The sequence below is a fragment of the Phoxinus phoxinus genome (genome assembly GCF_949152265.1).
Source record: "Phoxinus phoxinus genome assembly, chromosome: 20".
In the NCBI taxonomy this organism is placed as follows: Eukaryota; Metazoa; Chordata; class Actinopteri; order Cypriniformes; family Leuciscidae; genus Phoxinus; species Phoxinus phoxinus.
In genome coordinates this window covers 14,586,735-14,609,484 of record NC_136895.1, presented here as the reverse complement: position 1 = coordinate 14,609,484, position 22,750 = coordinate 14,586,735, and the positions used below count along the sequence as shown (strand labels likewise).

At 40.1% G+C, this 22,750-nt stretch overlaps 1 protein-coding gene across 9 annotated transcripts in view; it reads left to right on the top strand.

Annotated features, from left to right (window-relative positions):
- Positions 1-22,750, top strand: part of tle2a (TLE family member 2, transcriptional corepressor a) — a 35,584-nt gene that overhangs the window by 1,241 nt on the left and 11,593 nt on the right. For 6 of the 9 annotated variants that reach the window (XM_079592132.1, XM_079592129.1, XM_079592128.1 and 3 more), the window contains exons 1-4: positions 4,937-5,399; positions 11,108-11,268; positions 17,980-18,043; positions 21,403-21,447. In XM_079592132.1, the coding sequence (XP_079448258.1) occupies positions 5,376-5,399; positions 11,108-11,268; positions 17,980-18,043; positions 21,403-21,447 (294 nt within the window). In that variant the 5' untranslated portion in view covers positions 4,937-5,375. Of the gene's footprint in view, positions 1-4,775; positions 5,400-11,107; positions 11,269-17,979; positions 18,044-21,402; positions 21,448-22,750 lie in introns of those variants that run through there. The other 3 variants (XM_079592127.1, XM_079592131.1, XM_079592125.1) reach the window with 3 other exon arrangements.

Below are 22,750 nucleotides of genomic sequence, written 5' to 3'. Positions count from 1 at the left end.
TCTCAGTTTCTTACTTCTCCTTTTCTTTCTTTAGTGTTTTGAATGTCGAGTTTATACAAAAGCGGAGTGTGTATCAAGTTTACATTCATATTAAGAGCTTTCTTAGCAAGGCCGCATTATTTTAAGTGCATATATTGAAGCAATCACATTAAGCAGATTGTCAAGTACTACGAGTGTCGCACCGAGAGCAAAGTACCAACACAAATGCAGACAAATTATCGCTTTGCCACTGAATAAGTGACTATTTCTCCTCTAAATATAGTTCTGTAATTGGAGAAAGTGAAGTCAGCGCTGTCAGTTTGATATATGTGTGCAGGTATGTTTGCAATCCAGTGCGTGAAAGAATATATCCACCATGGAAACTGTGTGTTGTTAGGGAAAGTGGAAACCAAAAGCCTTGTGTTTGTGTTGAAAGGGATAGTTCACCCAAATATGAAAAGTTGTTCCAAAGCTGGAAAATTATACTATGGAAGTCAATGGGTGCCGTCAACTGTTTGGTTAACAACATTCTTCAAAATATCTGGTTTGAACAACATAAGGGTGAGTAAATGATGACAGAAATAAAACATTTTGGGTGAACTATCCCTTTAATGGAATATTCCAGTCCCAAAATAGCAATATACATGTAAAATAAATAAAGTAAAATGTCAGGGTGACACAACTGTCCTGATATCATAATGAAACAAAAGCCTCTTAAAACAGGAAATGATGTCATAAAGATGACCCCTGAAGACATTCTTGACTGTCAAGGTCAATATGTCTCTTAAAAATCGGGTAATTTCACTTTTAAAGGGGTGGTTGAGTATGATTTCTAGGGCTGTACACGATTAATCGCGATTAATCGAATCCAAAATAAAAGTTTGTGTTTACATAACATACGTGTGTGTATTGTGTATAACTATTTTGTATATATAAATACACACACATGCATGTATATATTTGAGAAATATTTGCATTTATATGCTGCATATATTTTTTATATGATTTATATTATATATAAATAGAACAATTTTATATATAAATAACACATTTTTCTTAAATATATACATGCATGTGTGTGTATTTATATAAAATAATTATACACAATACACACACATATATTATGTAAACACAAACTTTTATTTTGGATTCGATTAATCGCGATTAATCGTTTACAGCATCCATCTTTTCACATGCAATAGAAAGTCTGTGTGCATCTCACAACAGTTCCTATTATAGATTACCATGACAGAATATGCTAATTGAAGATAGTTAACTCCACATCAGCAACATAAATTCATCAACTAACCATTCAGAGACGTCCTGTTGCTTCTACATGTTGTCACTTCTTCTTGAGTCTCTCCATCTTTGTCTGACTCAGCAGAACAGTTTCTGTCATTTTAGTGTGTCTGCGTGAGACAATCGCAGATGCTAACACACAGGAGCTCTTGAAACCCCGCCCTCTGCAGCAGCTCATTTGCATTTAAAGGGCCAGGCACAAAACGGTTGTGCAAACCCACGAAAAGTGACAACTTTAAAATGCTATATAAAAATATCTGTGGGGTATTTTGTGCTAAAACTTCACACACACACTCTGGGGACATCAGAGATTTATTTGACATCTTGTGAAAAGGGCATTTTACCACCCCTTTAAGGTTAGTTCAGGTGGAAAATGTAGTGCAACTGTTTTATCTTGAAAATGTAAAAACAATTTTTTTTATATAATAATATTAAAAAACATCTGAAAATACTTTTTACTTGATAACACTGTAAAAAAATAGCTGCTGCCTTAAATTAAGTACAATCACCTTGGATGTTTAAGTCATTTCAACTTAAATTACATAAAACTGACTTTCAAAAGAGTTGAATCTTGTATAACTTCTATAAAAAAGTTTAAAATTGCTTAACTTATTTTGATGAGTTAAAGCAATATTGTCATAACTTATTGATAGTTATACAAGATTCGACTCATTTTTAAGTCAGTTTAATTTTAATTTAAGTTGAAAGGACTTAAATATCCAAGTTGAATGTACTTAAGAAATACAGTGTACTATCCCTTTAAATATTCTCCCTGCCGTTCTAAATGCTAAAAGCATATTTTCCCAGTACCGAAGCAAGTTGGTCTTTTTCTGTTCAGCTTTCAAAAAAGCTCATATCTGTCACTGTGTTGTTGCAATTTTGTGTGGGCTGCATGTGAAAGTGAATTACGGGGGAAGATCATTGATCAAGTTTGTTACTTGTGAAGGACGTCTCTGGAATAAATAATGTCAAACATTGTAGGGGAAAAAAATTTCTTTTTGTTCGGTTTTCTTGGGCCCGATGGAAACATGGTTCAAAGGCGTCTCTCGTCTGATCTGAGAAATGGAGATATTGACCGTTGCTTGTAAAACTTTCGTGAAATCTGAGCTTTAAAACGCTTATTTTTCTCTCTGCCCACACACACACACACACACACACACACACACACACACACACACACACACCAAACATCATATATCAGACATCCTGCAGCATGACTCTAATATGTGGCTCGCTTATGATGACTGTTTCCAATATGGACCGCAGTGGTCAGGAGACCTGCTCTGTGCATTAAAATTCATGGGAAAAATGGCAATAATGACCCCCCCTCCTCCCTCCCCCTTCGACTTCCAGTCTCCATACATCCTCTAAATCTGTATCTCTCTTTTCAGCAGATCCCTACACTCCTCCTTCCCTCTATTTTCTCTCCTCCTCTGCATCCCTTCTTTCTGTTTCTCAGCCGCACTGCTGCCAGGTAGTGATTTCTACAGTGGGAAAATTGCTTTTTCAATATCTGCCTCTCTAATTATGAGCCCAGCTAAAGGGGTCATGCCACTGGAATACTAATAAATAGCTCATGCGTTTTTGCATTTCTTTACACCAAAAGAGAGTTTACGCATTTGATTTTTTTATGTCACAGCGGTGCATGAGAATAGCTGTCGTTCATATTGTTTTGGCAAAAAAAGAGCTATCCAAGATACTCCATGATTCCTTGGGTTTATAATACCTTTGTGAGCATATTAAGCTGTATTCCCTGACCCAGAGCAACACACACTCACAAGAGATTTGATTTAGGTCACACACTGGTTCTTATTGTCCCCCGGAGCATGTTATCTTTATAGCGAAGGGATGTTTCATGTGTCTTCGAGATCAAAGATCAAAATACCGGACTGACTATCTTAGGAATCTCCAAATTTAGACATTTCATAAACAGATGAAGAGACTGGTGGCCTAAACAAAAGGTGATTTACATAGGAAATAGGCCCTCGTTTTAAACCACTAGCCGTGGGATTTCATTGTGGTCGCCCTGAAACAATGCAAAGCGATTTAAAGTAATAAAAAGGAGGAGAGGAAAAAAAAACCTACTTTACATCACAAAAGGAATTTGAAATCAAATGTCTCCACCGCGCGCACCGAAAGGGTTAAATGGTTTTCTCGGTCGCTCTGAGCGCCTGACTGACGTTTGGGGTTCTATAACTGTGACGCGCACCAATCAGAGAGCGGTCAGCGTACCCAACGTGGGGCTCTCTCGACGCTGATTGGCTACCCGCAGCCAGTGTTGATTGTGGCTGGGTCAAACCCCACGTGGAGATTTCATTCAATCATTGTACAGTTAGCTGCACCCTTATTTTTCAATCGAAGTCCTGTGCATAAAATTAGACAATGTGAAGAGAACGTGTGAATAGCCGACAGAGACGGGGTGCTATATTTAAACCACATCTCAAAATATAACATTTTGTGCAGAGGAGATTTTATTAGACCTATTTATTTTAATCATCTTTATCGATATATTAGCTACTTTGGCATCTTGGATCATCTATTTTGCACATAAAGTCAATGGCGTGATGCTTGTATTTTACATTATTGTACTAAAATACATACAAAATCAGTAGGCTATATGAAAATGACTTGCACACACCTATGTTGAATTTCTTATTTAATTAAGTTTTATATTTTAATATTTATATAAATGTGTAGGTGGTGTGGTGGTTACGGTCATTATAAGTCTCATTATAAAGTTTAAATTCGTTTAAAAAAGAAAGAAATGTTGGCACAAGTTGTTTGGTAACCTTTTTATTTCTAGAGTATTTAAGCAAACAGTTCTATACTTTTTATTCAATTATTAATAAATTTGTCTGCCAAATCAAAGTTAGTGATGTAACTGAAATGAAGGTAGCCATTTTGTTGTCATGTGCCATAAAAAAACACACATTTTCACAGACTTTCACAGTGCATTTCAAATAGAGTAACCCTAATAATGTCGTCATATTCATAAATCAAAAATAAGTTTCCTTCAAAAACGATCTTAGGTTGTGTGCATGCACTCAAAATGTCTTGATGGTTATACTACTGCATTCTAAACAAATATTTTAACCTGTAACCTGGTTGCCTTCAAATTTTAAGTTCATTGAAATTAAAATTTGTAGTTAATACAATGAAGGAGATTGGTTTTATCAACATAAACTTACAATATTATGTTATCTGAACCATATAGCCTAAGTAACCCATTATAAATTATTATAAATGAAAGTTGATTTGACAAAATATTTTTTTTTGAATATAATTGTTTACATTGTTGACATTTTTGGAGTCATTAAATCAGAATATTTGTAGACAAAGATAAGTACTTTTCAAAAATTTATGAAACCAGCATAAACACAGATCACATTTTTAATACTATAAGCCACAAACTAATTTCTCTTTTTAATCACCTCAGACATCCTTATATGTCATTGACCCACATACATAAACAAATACAGCACTGAACAGATCAAGCCATGCGTTTTAAGGGTTCCTACTCCCACCGCAGCCTAAAATGAGTGTAACTTGAGAATTTAACTCTTTGCTTCTGGTTACCACCACAAGCCAAACCCCTTCTCTTTTTTTGCACAGGGGGGGCATGCGTTTCTCTTGAAGAAAACAACTCGCATGTCCCATTGAAAAACAGCTGAGGGTCGAAAGGAAGGAGCGGATGAGGAGAGAGAGAAAGAGAAGCAGACAAAAGAAGCTGCGGCTGCGTAGAGTGTCGCGTCTTGGGAGCACGATAGCTCGCCATCCACTTGGTTTCTTTATTATTTTCATCAGTAAAACACATCAAGGGCGGGGGAGCTCTGAAGGCCGAGCGCGTGCATTCTGATATTTCGAGGTGCGTCGACGTACTGAGGGACTCGATACCGGACTGGGCGCATCTTGTATCGCGCGATAAAGCAGAACAAAGGGAGTCTTGAGCGAGGAATGTGCGGACCGAGCCTGGCGCCGCCGAAACAGGGCCAAATGTTCTTCTGAGACCCGCAAAAAGGTGCAAACTCTTCTGAAACAACGTTTAACACAACACCGAAACAGAAGAACCTCAAACCGCAACGACCCCGTTATTCACCATGTTTCCCCAGAATCGACCCCCGGTAAGTTGCCTTACTACTCTGTAAAATTACCGTCTGCTTGGTGCGCAATGCGCTTTAGTGCATTTCACATACAGGCTGAAACAAAGTGTGTTTGTACCCTTTGTCTCATCATTTAACGTACACGTTCACATGGATTGTGAAACTGTAGTTGGCCGAGTAGTGTTGCTCATCAAGGCATGATTAGATCAAATCAAACCACACTGAAATCGAGCTTTAAATAGTCTGTTTTTTTTTATCCGAGATATTCAAGGCAGACAATTTGATGAATGAATCAATGTGATTAAATGATACTACCTTCCCGTTATGTTATTGTTATTATGGTATACCCCCTAATAGCTTATAGACAGATCTCTGTATTTCTGATGTTTCAGCTACTGTAAGTTTCAGCTACTGTAATGAAGTGCCACAGTATTGCTTTTCACCTTTCATGTTTCATGAATATTAAAATTTTAGTTTTGCATGAATCTCCAATGTTGACCACTCTTTGATAAAGGTCTTTTAGACTTATGTTTTGCTTTATGGTCTTATGTAGGCTATGCTCATTTTGCATTGTGTTTTTGTTTACCATTTGTATCATCTCATAAAGCTAGTTTGGGACTTGATATATCAGCTAGACCGATAAATCGGTCTGTGCTGTGTCTGGCCATTATGATGTTAATCGGCCGATTGCACTGATTGGCCGATTAATAGATTCTGTAGATCTCCCTTGTGTCATAAAAGTTTGTTTGGTTTCAGTGTACATTGAAATTGCTCAAACTTAAAATGTGTACAAGCCTTATCACGTATATCGGGTGCTATTTTCTTGGTCACCATGCTCACTAGTTGTCATATTGGCAGTATTGACTGTTGAAAAGCTCATGCTGGTCGACCACTATTTAATAAAAGGCAGTTATTATTGAATGGACTGGACTGATTGAATCAAACTATGTGTTAAAATCCTTCATGAGATTTCTCTACAGTCACCATACACCCCTCCCCCAGCACCCCCAACCTTCCCTAAGAGTGCTTTGACATTCATTTCCTAAGGGATGGAAATTAGATTCCACTGGGGTGTGCAATTTCGTGATCTGAAGGAGATGCATGGTACATGGGTGAAGTATTTAGGTTTTCCAACCCTTTTGGTTGTTGCTCTGCAGTGACCAGGCTGCTCGCTTCTTTTCTTATTTCTCTTTAGAATGAAAGATTGGTCCAACCTGTTTTTCCAGGGCACCCAGCTACTTCTGAATATGGCCTCTTTCCGCTCACCTTGAACAGCCTATGAAAAGATGGTTGGGATGTGATGCAGCTGATTTGTCGTTCAATAAGAAAAGACATGTTCATCAGTCCAACTCATTTTTTTAAGTTTCTAGACTAAACCTGTTGGCTAAGTATCAACATAAAGAATTAAATCTTAATAGTGTTATTACGGCACAGGCATTTAATTTAGTCAATTATGGGTAGAAATATCTTCATGAAAGACCGCATGCAATAAATAAAGCGGTTGAAACAGACAGAACCAACCCACACATTCCTCAATGTGTGAAAAAGGTTAATACAAAAATTATCTTGTTTAAAACAAGCATTTTTACACAAAACATTTTGTTTGATGAAGGGATGGTTTCAGTAAAATATCTCTCATTTCCACTCTTAACCAAGACACAAATTTTCATGCCAATTAGTCAGTCCCATCATTTTTTTAAAGTGCTTTTAACATTGAATTAGAGAGAGTAAGTAGTTGTTGTACACAGTTTAACTTTAGGCTTATAGGGAGAGTCATATATTTTAAGAGATTAAACAAGGCTTTTGTATTCAGGAAAATAAGAGGGAATTATTTGCACCTGTATTTATATTGCTGTTTGGGTAAACTACAGACTGGGTTGTTTACAAATTTCATCATTTGCGACGACTTTTTTATTATTACATTGCATATAATTGAACTACCAATTGGAAAATCTTATTTCCCAGTATGAAAAAGTGGGCAATTCCTACAGATTGCCTACTGACACCTGCTGATTGGTTTTGATTCTGTCTTCTGGAGGGATTTGCTCTGGCCAAGATGTCTCCAACAGAGGTTCACCACTATCCTTCCTATGTGAGGTATTTCTCAGTATTCCTCCCTGACGGTGATCCCATTTCCTCCAGCCTTCTGTTTCCAGAGGAATCCAATGGAATCAGGGCATGGCCCATTCCAGCCTTGGCAACCTCTATGCTATGAAGTGAAGCATTTTGGGCAAGGTTTGCAAAAGTAATTGGAAGAAAGTGTGGAATTCCTTGAAAGCAAAAGAACAAACAGGCTGCGGGTTACCTCATAAAGGAAGCACCTACAGCAATTACCACAGCTGACAAGCCAACGTCGCGGCACTGCTAATGTATCCTGACAGCGGGGAAATTTGAATAACGAGCTTGCAGAGAGGGTAGAGAAAAGATGTGTGATGTTAATGAAACAGGTGCTTGGCACCATACTACACCCCATGTCCCCTCCCCCCCTCTAAGTAAGGGATTACTGGGGCATTCCTTAAAGCTCTATGCTGCCGTAGAGTACGGAATCAATGAAACAAGGCCGCGCCTAGGTCAGATTCCCGGGGAGGTTTTTAAAATGCAAATGCCTGCCGGTTGTTGACACTGTAGTCGAAAGATTTCATATACAATGCCTGAACTTCAAACGTTGCTGCAGAAAGCAACGCCTGGTTCTTTGGATTTGTGCGTATACCTAAAAAGAGGTGGTTCTTCAAATGGTTCAGAGATGCAGAAAGTCTATTCCAATTATTTTTAGCCTATATCCACCCCATTTCCTAGGATTGATGTTTTGTTTTTTGTTTTTTTTTAGGGAAAAACATTATATAATTAGTGGGGTTGCTGGTTCTCAGAGGCTTCACTTGGGGAGGCTACCGTGAAAAGACACCCAAAGAGAATATACAACTGTATTTAAAGCACAGTTATAATTTACACTCTGGTCTGAAAGAGTTAGAAGCTTTGGAGAATCCCTTATTGGGCTTTGTAGCTATTCTCTGGTAATGGAAACGTCAAGCACGTGGTCTGTTCTTTCCAAGTGATTTGTGTGTGAAAAGAGAAACGGCTTTATCAAAGGTTAGGCAACCGTGTTGACAGGTTTTGCGATGTCGGTCATCATGGTCCGGCCACAGCATTTCACAGGCTGTGTAGCAATTCTCAGATGTAGGCCATGTGGGAGTCTTGTAGGTCCCTCAGCCAGACCTCTGACAGAAAGAAAGAAGCTGTGGTTTGGACAGCTCAGTGGACACAGAAGCAGCAGTTCTCTCTCTGTGTATGATTGTTTGTAGTGTTTAGCAGTCTCTTTAGCCTTCTACATTTTGTGTCTTAGTAAGTGGGTGGGTAGGGGGATTTGGGATATCATTATTGGTTGATGCAACACATCAACACACAATGTAATTAGAGGAAAAGAAATGAAAACATTGCATGCACACTCACAATTTCCAAGACTCATTGTTAAGTGTGAGTGTTTACCGCAGAGTCTGGTAAAGAAATGGACTTGGGCATGCCTATATATATATATATATATATATATATATATATATATATATGTATGGCTTTTCATAGTATCTAGGCAGCTCAAGCTATAATTTCTAGCAGACTCCCAACTTGATCCTGTGCTATTCCTTACTAAGGGTCGTGTGAGAACGGAGAGATTCTTCACTATTTAAAGTGTCCAAAAAGTGAGCATTTCATTTAGCCTCATTTAGTCATTACTGCCTCAAGGTACTCTTTTCTTGTGTGACCCGTCAGCATGGATATTTAAGATATTTAATCAGTTCAATCAACTTGGGTATTCAGAGTTTTGCCATAATACAGATAACTGTGGCCATGACTTTCGCTAAGAGTGGCCCACAATGCTGATTATGTCCTGGCAAAACCATGGCAGGTTAAAACCTTGTTGTGAAACTGTCAAGGTCAAGTGAGCCATTTATTGTGACAACCACCAAGGAAAGTTGCACAGAGGATTTGCAAGGCGATTTAGCCTGAGAAGCAGGTTATAAGAGCATTGAATCAAATGGCTCCCATATTGAGACTGGACACATAGAAAGAACCACAATAATAGCCGCTGAGAGGTAGTGACAATCTGGTTTCGGAAACCTGAATGTCTAATTAATGAACATTCAGTGTCCACGAAGCTCCATGCGAATGGCTCTTTGGTCTCAGCCTTTCAGCAAAGACCTGCTTGCTTTGTCGTTCCTTTTTTCTTTCTTCCGGAAGTCTCTTTGCACCTGTACGCAAAATTCAATAAAAAGAGGTGAATATCAGAGTGAGAGGCTGGGTGGGGTAGAGAGAGACGAGATAAAGGGGAAGAAGGGAATAGAGCCAAGTGTCATTCCCCCTTCTTTCCGCCTACCCCTGTCAAATGGCCTTCCTCTTGTTCTCCAGACTCTTTTCTTTGGCCTGTGAGAAGTAATTGTAGTGTGTGTGTGTGCTCCCTGCTAGGCTGGAGCTGTGAGAGCCCGGGGATCTGGACAGCAGATTGAAATGCAGGGCTGGAGAGAGGAGCTCGTTAGAGACTCTAACAATGCGCCGTGTCTCCCATGAGCCGAAGGCCGAGTAGCTCTATTCTCCCTGTGTAGTTCGTCCAGCCCCTCCTCAAACATCCCCCCCTAGTACTCCAAGCCTGCTGCCCCGACACAGGGTGACCCCTTTTACCCACAGACACCCTCCACCCCCCTTGATATTTGCAGCTACATCTGTCCCCATCCCTCCAAGACAAGCTTTAAGCTTAAACTGTCCATGTACTATGTTTTCATTTTCTCTGTAATTCTTGGCTAGGTCAAAGCCTTTTCTGTGTTAATGCAGGTCACACATGCTCATAACACCCTATGACACTTTGCCAACGGTTAGCCGCTCAAGTGTTTGGCAGTAAATGCGACTACCGTCAAAACCATGCTCCATGTTAATTGAAGTAATGGGGCTTTATGCACTTTCACATTTGGTCAATCATGTCCCTTTTGGCAGTTTTTCCCTCTTTTAGCTCATTAGAAGAAGAGATTCCCGTGAGAAGTGCAAGAACCCCTGTGATGCGCAGTCACGAGCACGAGGACCTTCGTCAGCAGAGGTGCTTTGAGACAGATAGATGGATAGACAGGCCTTACTGTACCGCACGTAGGCTTTTGTCTGCCTGTCTGTCTGCATTACCCTGAGGCCAAGCTCCTAATTGCTGGTGCTAGCAGAATTCAGTTAGCTTGGTGGGGTCCTGTTCTGATGGAGTTGTCTTTCTTGCTCCCTCTTCTAATCCATGCTTAATTTTAAACAAATGTCTTAATTCTAGCAGTGAGCATGGTCCCCACCCCGGTCCCACATCCCAGCACACAACCACTCTGATATAGACACGCATCTGTCTGTAATGCTTTATCCCTTTACAATGGAGCCTATGTCATGGGACTTCCCCAACCCCCATCCACTCTCATTCTTTCATTGCTTTATCTCTCATTCTGCGGAGCTTGTCTTTCATCAGTGTCCTTCATTTCTGCCTTGTGCACAGCACTCTCTATCTTGCTCACAGACCTCTATGCAATGAGCTCCTCAAATCATATTTTCGCACTGAATGATTCTCATCAGTTCTCTGAAACATCTTAAGTGTTTAAACAATTATTGACTATGTGTTACAATAGAGCTTTTTGCGGTTGCCTGAAATGAGCTTTTAAGTGTAAATTTCATCCTGTTTAAAAAAAAGTTTCAGACACTAACCCTACTTCTCCCTCCCATAGGCACCTTTGCAACCACCCCCCGGGTCCTCGGCTTCAGCTGCAGCAGCAGCAGCCGCAGTCGCTGCAGCATCGGGGTCAACTCAACCTCTGAAACTCACTTACCCTGAGACTCTGGACCGCATAAAGGAGGAGTTCCAGTTCCTGCAGACACAGTATCACAGGTACAACCCCCTTGCTAATACATACACTCGCTAAGATGTTCTATGTCAATATAATCGAAAAACATTTTTCCCAAGCCTGTAATTTAGTCAACCCATGGGAGAATGTCTTTGCAGAATTCCTGATGCAATGTTATTGTAGGAAGAAGGCTATGAAGAAAGGTTAAAATGTCAGTGGTTAGGGCGGTCAGGTTGCTTTTTGTAACATGGTGGGTGCTTGACAAAGATGATTGACTTCTGGCCGTCCATCTAAAAATCCTAAAATCTAAAAATATAGTACCATCCATTGTTAAATGCACCTGAACTAGCTAATCAAGATCTTCTGTATTGCTAGAAAATTCTAGGGAGATTAGAGCTTAACTCTCCATGAGCAAGATTGGACATCCCTTTTCGACACCAGCTAATCACTTGCTTGGACCAGCCAGGCAACATGTAAATTAGCTACCAAATAGAGTGTAGTTTTAATGGGAATTTCTAACAAGTAGGGCTTAGATTTTTGTTAGTATTCAAAAGAAATCCCTTGATGTAGCTTCTAAAAGGGCCCACTGCTTTCTCATAACACATACATACTCCTTTGGTTCTGTGGGTTTGTTTTATGTGTACTCTGAGGCTCAGGAATGTGGCCAGACCAGGCATGACCCGTGTGTGATTTCTAGTAGGTGCTGGCATCCTCTCCGGTACGGTAGTCCATGCCCCTTCTGCACACCCTTCCTTATTACTGGCAAGCTTTCACACGGCTACAGCTTTGATTCCTCATGCCAGACTCGGCAAATCCACCCAGTCCCCACATTCCTATTGTTAGTCTCTTCTGTTCCAGCCTTCAGTGTTCAGTCAAATAAGCTCAAAAATCCTCTGTACAAACAGAGTTCAGCCCTTCTGATGCCTGCTGGGTTTACACATATATCAGCCTGGATATTTATGGCTGTATTTGCTCAAAACCTTTCCCAGAAGCCAACAGCTAAGCAGATATTTTGCGCATCTTTCTAAATTAATGGATAATACCACTCTCATGTGGCTCTGTATTGGTCTCCCAATCAGATTTTAAGAGTTGTTCATCTGTTCTTGATTTTCGCAGTTAGCTGGTGCTCGAATATCTAATGAATCTGGCTCAAGCCTGATGCAGAGGGCCAAACACCTGCACACTTGTTATCAAATTAGAGCGGGAGAGATTTCTTCGTTTCATTTGTTGGGTGTTTATTATAATTAGAGTATTTCAACATAAGATGTATACTTTGCTCAAGGAGTAATGAACTACATTTGTGTTTCATGACAATCAGTACTGTTTGCAAATACTAGTCGCATGATTTACCAAAGTTATGGTGTGGGAGTTTGTAATTCGATATTACAGTTTTAATTTGCATTGGGTCCAAATGAAATGGACAATGTGGTTAATTTCCTTTGCCTTTTTATTTAATTTTCTCCAGCTAGTGCAACAAGCTTTTCTAGCCAGTGGACAAAATAAAGAGCAAAATATGTGCATGGTTAGGTGTGCAATTAATGCTTTTGTTTCATTCTAATGCTGACACAGATTGGATAGGCTGGCATCTCATAACCCGGCTAAAAGAGTAGAATTTTCTGACAAGCTTTATCACTGTTTAAGTACGCAAAATGGGTGAATACTACACCGTAGAGTCAAGATTCACAATTATGATCAATACCACTAAGCTTCTGCTATTAATTGACATGCCCCCAACTCAAAGTCTGGGCTGTAAGAAAATTCAGAGTTTCCCCACTGGTATTTACAGCCAATATTGTTTATGTATGCTTATCTCGTAAATGCAATCATTCCAACATGCCGAAGGCAGCATTATAATTTGAATGTCAAACATTCTGTGACTTCAAGTCAATGGGTGATTTTACAGTTTGATCTAATTTTCTTACTAGCACTCAAGCACTGTAATTAGCCCCTGAATGGCACTTCATGAAGCATTACAATGTGAAGTCTAAAATCACAGACCTCCTTTAGGTCAGGCAACAAGATTAGCAGTGGTCTTCCCATGGTGTTTCAGATGTGGCATTTCCCATAAGCATTCTCCTGCCACTGAGCTGGTCCCGCTCCAGGTAGAACGTGGCAGGCACACACGGGACGCGCCAGACAGGCACAGACAGCTCTTGGCTATACGTGGCGTGGCTTAGATTTTAATTTTAGTTCTCGTAATTTGTGTCTGGAGGCTGATTGGTGTTGGATTAAAGGACAGGAAAGAGTCAGAGCTAAAGAGATTTGGCAAGATGAGTTGAGGAGAGGTGTGTGTGTTTGTGTGTGGGCGGCTGGGCGCTGGTCTATGTGAGAAACACACTTAGCCCGAGGTCAGGTTACAGCGCAAGGTCCGGCAGGAAATGTGAACTGGGCAGGAACTGCATAACAAAGCGAGCTGCTCCATACGGTGTTACCATGCTGTGTTGTTTGCACTGCACATGTTTTGCGTATGTCTCTGCATGTTGTGTGCTTGGGTTTGGGTGTTTTTTGTGTAGAAGGCCTCTAATCAGCAGACAGGAGGGCTTTAGACCGGAGGTTCTCATTACAGTAGTTTTTGCTTTGCCCAGCCCTTTTCCGAACACAGCAGCTCACCTACCTTGCTAATGTGTCCTCTGGGTTTGCAATGGCTCAGACATGAAGACAACCAACCCACAGACAGCCACCCGCACAGAAACAGCTTTGCGCTGATCCCTATGATATCTTCTTTGTGCCTAGACAGAGTGGACTTTTTAGTGGATTCTAGGCATCTTTATGATGAAGTCTGGGGTTTGTGGTTTAGGCCTGCTTTGCTGAATACATCTGTATGTGTGTGGCCCGGCATTCCCCCATCGAGCGCGTGTGTATTTAAGTGCATGTGTTTGTGGTGGGTGGTTTGGTTTGGTTTGCAATTGCGCTTTAATGTCGGTGTGTGTCTGACAGAGTATTTCATCAGGAATGTTTGTCATATACTTGTATCGATGGAGATTTTTTTTTGGTTTTCACCATGTGGTATAACATGGACACAGCCTTGTTTTATACCATTTACATTTTGCCACCTTAGTGTAAGGCTATTAGCATACTATACATAAGTATGCATTAAACCTCGCTATATATATATATTACATTAACTGTTACATGATAAAAAGGAATCAACTTGTTCAGCAGTATTCTGTTCAAACTGTTGCTCCACCATGACAGTTCTTGACCTGAAGAAGAAAACTAACCATTAGCACCCCTTGTGGTAATGCAGAGAATGCAACGTTGCTTTATGAATCTGCGATTTCTGAACACGACAAAGCATAAAATATATTCTTCTTCATGCTGTATCGTTAAGCACATTTCAGGCTTCAAAGAGTGCATGAGTTTGTGTGTGCCGCAAATGCAAATTTGCCAAAGTCAAAACCTTCATCAATCCTCTCTCAGGCAGTAATGGGGTTTAATTTAGCTCTGAACTGGACTATTTCACTAACTAATCACTATGTGTGCGTGCACTCTAAGCAGAGAGATGAAAAAGCACTATGAGAATACAGAAGACACAAGGGCTTTTACTAATGAGGCACAGGCATGGCAAATGAGGATGAGATCTGTGAGGAAGTGTCCTCACTTTCTCTAATTGGACTGATACTCCTCACCGTCAGACTGAATATTTGCTTTTTCACTCATTCAGATGCTTTACTTTATGTCATCATTATAAATTCACTCTGTTGTGGTGTGCAATATGATTAAAAGTGCAGTTGGTTGTGTGTATATATTGAAGTAGCCTAATGGCTTTTCTGGCTCGGCTGTTGTGGTGCCGGCAGCCTGCTTTTTTGTTACACGTTCCGACGATCACTTTATCTGTTGTCAGGGAAAGAAAGAGACCTTTCTTTTTTCTTTATCAACCTTTATCATTGCAAGGTTTTGATTTTTTTTTTTTTTTTGTAATTAAGGAATCTTGGAATCTTTAGCAATGTTTGGGCAGTTGGTGTTTTCCTTGCATTTATTGGACGTCTCATATTCTCAGCAACGGCATAGGGGAAAAATCTTTTACGATTTATGATTAATGCATTATTTTTACTATTACATGATATTTGCCATCACCTAATGCTCATTTAAAGTGAATCTTAAGCACAAATTTAAAAACAAATCTCAATCAATATCCAATTTTTTGTACTGTACAATTACATGCATTGATGCCTAAATGAACTTTTAGCATTTCCATTTATTTATTTTACTTTTTAGTAGGTGTAGGACAAAATATCGATTGGGCAATATATCATTGTCCATCTTCGAGAATCCCTGGTGCCAAATATCAATATTTTAATGGATAAAATAAGGCTCTCTAAATAGATTTCCCTGCTCCCAGCGTTGATACTTCATGCCTCCTCGAGGTGGCGCTCAACACATGAATAAGGGAAACGTGAACATAAGTTAACTAGCCTAAGAAAAAGAGGTTTTTAACAGGATGGCCAACCTGATCTCACGGCAATTCGTACACATTTTTCGAGGTGGCTAATTTGTTACAATTCATACGACCTCACCCGTACGAACTTGTGCGATTTTTGCCAAATTGTACATATTTTACGAGTTGCCAAATTTGTATGAATTCGTATCGTACGAATGACCTACCCCTGACCCCGCCCCTAAACCTGCCCATCACGTGGGTTTAGACAAATAGTACGAATTCGTACGAGTGAGGTCGTAAGAATAAGCCACCTTTTAATCACTCGTACAAATTCGTACGAATTGGTCGTGAGAGAGCGTTGGGATGGCGGACAGCAGTGAGAGTAAAATAATAGTTGCCCCAGCCATGTTTAAGTCCAAAGGCTGGAAAACACGCACTTTGTTTTCATAGTTAGACCGATATCGTGATGTAGGCTATCATTACAGGATTGTAGCAATATTGATTATCGCAGAATTGCTGTATTGTGATATTATCGGTATGTGAGCCATGTATCGTATATCATATCGTGAGGTACCCTGTAATTCCCACCCCATTTTTTTTATTTTAGATGAGGTTTAGCCTATAGAATTGTAATAGCATTTTGATCACCTAACACATTTAACCATTCAAACACCATGATGCATGTTAAGAGACTTGTATATAAAAAGAACACTAATTGAAGATGGGATCTTCTTTAAACAAGCTTTTTGATTCTTTGACATTAAGATATTTCATTGATGACAATGGTTAAGCTGTTATGATAACTTCATTGTAAGGGATGGAACAACTAATGATCAGTCATTTTGTTTGGACTTGCAGAACCTTCCAGTTGCTGTTGTTTATTGCATGTTGAGGTGTCGTGCCTGCATTTAACGGATTTGACCCTTAAAGTTTAATTCCACATTAGCCTTGATTTACCTCAATAAATCCACTCCAGCCTCGCGGCGCGCTGAACTCTCGGCTGCCTTTTCCCACGTGGGAGATGTTGCAGGATTTTTAATGATCGCATTTAAATCTCGTAACTATGTAAATATAAGCCTGAAACCAGATCTAGCATCTTTATCCAATGAACCTGACAATATTTGGAACCGTCATGCTGTTTTCTCCAACTTCCCCTGCGATTTTGCACAAGGGAGCGATGTCTTCACCGCATCGCATAATTGAGGCCAACTCATTCAGGCGAGATGGGAAATAAATAAATAAGCAGAGACGGTCTCAGCGAAACGCGCACCGATAGATTTGTCAGTTCTCGGAAATCCTGTGACTGGGGTGACTTTTGCAGTGAGGCAATTCCAGTGTAATAAATTCTAGCAGGGGAATGAATTTAATCCTCCACAGCTCCCTCTATCACTCTCTCACTTCCCGCACACCCCACGCCCATCATCCTCTGCGCTCTTCCTCACTCGCGGTGATAAATGAGTCAATTATCGACGGTTGTGCGCAGTCAGTGAAGGAGAGCGGATGTGCCGTTATTACCTGTTGCGGCGCAGTAATGTTGCGGTATTAATCATATTCTAATTTTCCCAGGCCCTCCCGCGCGCTCGCATAAATCTGACGCCTGCAAACAAGTCTGTGTGTGTGTGCGAAGAGCAGAAATACAGCCAGGAGATGAGAAAGTGTGTGCTGTTTGATCTTAGTGGATTCAGTCTGGGTCTGTCTGTCTACCTGTCTTTCTTTCTTATTCATTAGGTATTGTCTCTCTGTCTATCTTTACATATAACTCTATACATGTCTTTTATTTCTATTCATCTGTCTATTTGTCTTTCTGTATGTTTGTCTGTCTTGTAAATCTCTTTCTATACTTCTTGTTAGTGTCTCCTCCTGTCTGTCTTTCTGTCTTTTTCTCTCTGCCTTTTTTATGTTTTTTTTTTATATCTGTATGTCTCTCTGTCTTTATATCTATCTTGTGTCTTTCTATATATTTGTCTGTTTTTTTTGCATATCCATCAGTTTGTCTTTGTCTTGTTTCTCAGTTTGTCTCCTACTATCTGTCTTTTTTTTTTTTTAGGGTTTTTTGGTCTGTAATTGTCTTATGTTTTTGTCATCTCTCTGCCTATTTATCCATTTGTCTCTGGGTCTTGTGTGTTTTTCTGTATATCTTTATATATTTATGTCTGTCCTTGCGTTATGTTTTCGCAATTTGTCAAAGGCAGCATGAACTACATTTGTTATAAGTGGAGGGGAGAGAAATCTCTTGATTCAAAAGAGAAATTGATACGTTTATCAGACAATTCATAAACACTAAGTAAATCAAAATGTCCGAGCACCAAAACAGTCCAACAGAATCTGTCTTTCCACCAATCCAACAAAACATCTCTCTCTCTCTCTTCCTCAGTCTGAAGTTGGAGTGTGAAAAGCTGGCCACAGAGAAGACAGAAATACAGAGACATTATGTCATGGTAAGACAAACACACACACACACACACACAACTTAGTTTTGCATCGGGCATCAGATGCGACACACATCCAAACACCAGACACCATCTTCCTTCATCCCTCAATCAGAAGTCCTTCAAACGCGGCTCATCTATCACAGAGAATGAGTTTTCAGAGCCGCTGCCATGTGCCTCAGTGCCCACAGATATGGCAGCTATGTGCGCCTGGCATGCCATTTGCTCTTGGCAGACGGCTTAACCCCTTTTCTCTGTCCGTTTTCTTTCTCTCCCTTTTCTTTTTTTCCTTGGCTCATAATTTTTTTAGTGTGGGAGTCGCCTAGCAACACCGTGGGCTCTTGGCAGAGCTGGTGAATACAACAGGCAGCTGTCAGGCCGGCTTCTTTTATTGCCAGGGTCTTTCTATCCCTCCGTCTCTGTTGTTTTTACCCTTCTCTATCTGCCTCTCCTTTACTTTTACTTGATTCTCTCCATCTAATGAAATTACACTTGTTTGACTCTACCATACCAGTATTTATCCAGCTAGCTAAAAGGAATTTAGTAAAAAGATAAAATTGTTTTCTCACCATCATATTCCTTTTTTTCCCATCAGAACAGACAAGTCCAATGAAAAAGAGTTTTTGATGAATCAGTTGAACAATAAAACAAAAGTAGTCTGTGGGTTATATGCTTTATATATAAGTATTCTGAGGTCAAAATGTGTCGGTATTCACTAGTTCTGTCATATCGATTAATCGTATTTGAGGCCCTGTTTACATCTGGTATTAAGATGCGTTTTGGTCGATCGGATCAAAGGCAGACGAGGGAGACACGTTCCCGTTTACACCTGGTGTTTTAACCCGTCTCTTTGTCCACTTTCAATCACTTCTGTCCTGATTTCTTCAAGGGGAGGGTCTATGGGCGGGTAAATGTATGTTTTTTCAGATCTTTCAATCTAAAGGACGAAATAAGAATTTGCATATGAACGCGCCCGAAGACCACAGAGAAATATATGGAGCTTTCTTTTTTTAAATATCCGCTTTCGTTTCTGTTCTGACAGCCTCATGACCAGGCCAAACACTGAGGACTAATGAGTGTGCGTTAGAAATCAGAAATGTGAGAGAACATTGTGCTTGGTGCGTTTTTAATCTTCAAACCAAACTTGGGTCTTCAGCTGACAAAGTTTAAATCCCGTCTGGCTAGCGCGATTCCCATAATATTTATGCATTATTCAGTAGGCGGAGAGTAGACGGTCTTTTGTGGCTGTTCGATCTCATTCGACTACATAAGCGTTTACACTACGAAAGCAATCCGGTCGAATCCGTTTTCACCTACCTCTGGAAGTGGTCGAAACTGGATAAACTCAAAACGTTTTAGACCCCGTTTACACCTGTATTTAGCATCGTCCACTTGTGATCTGATCGACCAAAACGCGTCTTAAAGCTGCAGTCCGTAGCTTTTCCTCTTTGTCGCCATCTGTTTATAATCTGCAATTGCAGTCATTCGCGGAATTATCAACTTTACGTGAGTTGTGCCGTGACACAGCACAGCGCGGATGAACACAATGTTTTGAGGAGAATGTGTGTCTCTCCGTCACCGCGCCATTGTGGATACTGTCATTCAGGATCACAGATTATACTTTTTGGAAGTATGACCAACATAAGAGTTTTCACCAGATAATGTCATCTGAACAAGTAAGTAACATCCACTTTTGTTCTGACCAACTAAGGGGAAAAAAGCATTGCAGTAAATCGCGTTGATTAAATCTAACGATCACTTAATATATCAGGTAAAACCGTGCAAATTATACTTTTTTCTTAAATTGTAATGTTAACAACATCAACATTGCGTGACTACATGTAATGCCCTTCCGATATTTATCCTTGTTTTCGCTTGGGCCCGGCCGGTTGCAGTCTCTTTTTTCTGTAGCCACTCCGAAGTCCGAACGAAGTCGTTTGCATTTTACAACAGGTGAATCTCGTCACTGGTGATTGTCGTTTGAACCTTTCTGGATCCGCCATCAAATTAATAAGTTTAATTATATCAAGTGCTGTGAGAAAAGGCTATACATCTCCACCTCCAACATCCTCACACGCAATTTAGCCTAGTAGCTGTGACACCTTCTTTATGTGTACAGATGTGACGTAATGACGCAAAGACATGCTCGAATTTCCCGCGGAAATCCACCAGTACCACTGGAATTAAAAACATTATTACAAGCTTACCGGTTTGAATCGAGCTAAGGCAAGCAGATAGTTTTGAACACTGGCTGGTTATGTACTTGCTCAATTTATTTTGGATAATTTTGAACCCAAAAAAGTTACGGACTGCAGCTTTAATAATGGGTGTAAAAAGGGCCTAGTATATATATATATATATATATATATATATATATATATATATATAATATATATATATATATATATATATATGCAAACTTTCATGTTAGATGCGATTATTTGCGATTAATCGATTTGACAGCACTAGTATTCACTTATTTTGCACCCACATTCAGAAAAAAAAAAAGACTTAATGGGAGATTCTGTGAAGTTGAATATTTTCCATTAATACAGTCTTGAATTATAGTTTGTTGTTCATGTGGACTACATTTATACCTTTTTGAACCTTTCGGACGTGATCACTACGCACTGCCGCTGTATGGCAAGAACTGTATAAAAGACTAACCTCATACGTGTCCACACCGGACGCGACCCGACCAATGATAATAGAATCCATTATAATCCGTGATGCCGTCTACACTGGAATGTGGCGCGACGCGATGCTACATGACAAATCCTCAACCGTAATCTGATGCCTTGTTCTATTTGTGACGGTCTCCAAGCACTTGCGATACCTCTCATAGGAAGAAGTTGCATTGTCGCATCCAGTGTCGACAGCTTCTAGCTGTTGCGGCGCAGTGCTGTCAGTGTAGAGCCGGTGTTATAAGAAGTTAATGGTAAAATGGCAGAGAAATGAGATTTTAAATGAGTGCTGTTCTAAATCGAGATGGACTTCAGTACTGGATGAGGACCAACTTCTCTAGACTATTTTTTACAATGAATCATCTGCACACACTGGCCTTAGATCAGTATTAACAAGCTGTCTCAATAGGAATCCTTGCAATCAGAAATTTTTCGAAAGATTGCCCCATGCTGATATCACCACGGGTTCAAGTTGGTCTCTCAAATTCGCTGCGTTTACCAACAGAAAGCTTGGTTTGAAAGTGACTTTTACGTGAGCTGTGCCTCATGCATCACTCCATTGTTGACAGTAGACAATGGACCTCTTTTGCTTCTTTTTCCACGCAAATAAGGAAATGAATTAACCGCTAACTTAAACACTCTTTCTAGTATGCGTCCGTTTAATGATGTCCTCTTCTTTTTCAGTACTATGAAATGTCCTACGGCCTCAACATAGAGATGCACAAACAGGTACGTTTGCTGGTTTCCTTTTAAGCAAATTTGTCAATTATGCTTTAGCCAAAAGTCATGTAAACGCCTTCAAATGTTGGGTTTTTTTAATGGAAAGGTCATGAATTGCAATTGCAAAAGAATAATTTTTAATAATTTATAATGACCAAGGCATGCTTTCTGCAGGATAAGACCTTTCCAAGAGGCTTTTAGCTAATTAAAGGATCCTCGCTATTCCCTCACAATTTCAGAACTTTATATGAAAAAAGAAAGAAATCATAATCCTCACTAAACGGCTAGTCAGTTGTTGGATGACTAGTTGACAATCGTGACCCTTCCCCAGTCATATACATGCAAACACTCGACGGTTTTAACGTGGGCTGCCGGTGTAAAAATGCCTATTCAATGTCACGTCGTGATTTGTGCTGAAGAGTTTTATTATTCCTTTTATCTTTTGTAGGGTTCATAATTCAGATTCAATTATGCAGGGATCTTTTTTTTTTTTCCACAGCCGTTTTATATAGTTGAAATCCTCTTAGGTCTGGCCCGTGGCACTTGTTTTAAAATTAATCTGCAAACAAACTAATTAGATCAACAAATAACGTGTCTACGGCACACACTCCCCCTTTTACACGCACGCACACGCGCACACACATACACACACACACACACACACACACACACACACACACACACACACACACACACACATACATACAAGCGATTGTCTAAAAGTAGCTAGCTGTGACTTTCTCGCTCTCCTCCCTCATAAATTGCATCTGCATTTCTCTCTCTCTCTCTCTCTCTCTCTCTCTCTCTCTCTCTCTCTCTCTCTCTCTCTCTCTCTCTCTCGTGCAGATGTCAGGTCAGTTTAAATTAGGTCAGTGCTCTCGGAGCGTCTGTTCTTCTCTTCCTCCGTTTCAATTGCGCTTCTTTTTTGACATGCTCCACGAATTCCCTTCTCTAATGTAACTCCCCCTCCCTCATCTTTCTGCATCTCCCATCACTCTGTAATTTCCTTAACTGTGCCTTTTTCTTCTAGCCTCTTTTTTTTCTTTCTCCCCATTTCTCCTCTTTTGCTCCCTCCTTCCCGCCCTCCCCTTTTCCCAGCCTCCCCCACTCTCTCCTCTGAAGATGTCATTTTGTAGTTGCCGTTCCCTAACAAGAAATCATTGTGTTTCCCTGGGGAGGGCTGTGATGGATAGATATAGAGGAGATGGGGGCGGGGGTCTGTTCCTCCTTTCTTTTGGGGGGGTGGACAGCCAGTAATTCACTTAAAGGGAAAGGGGACTCAAATTTATATACTGTCAGCATTCACTCACCA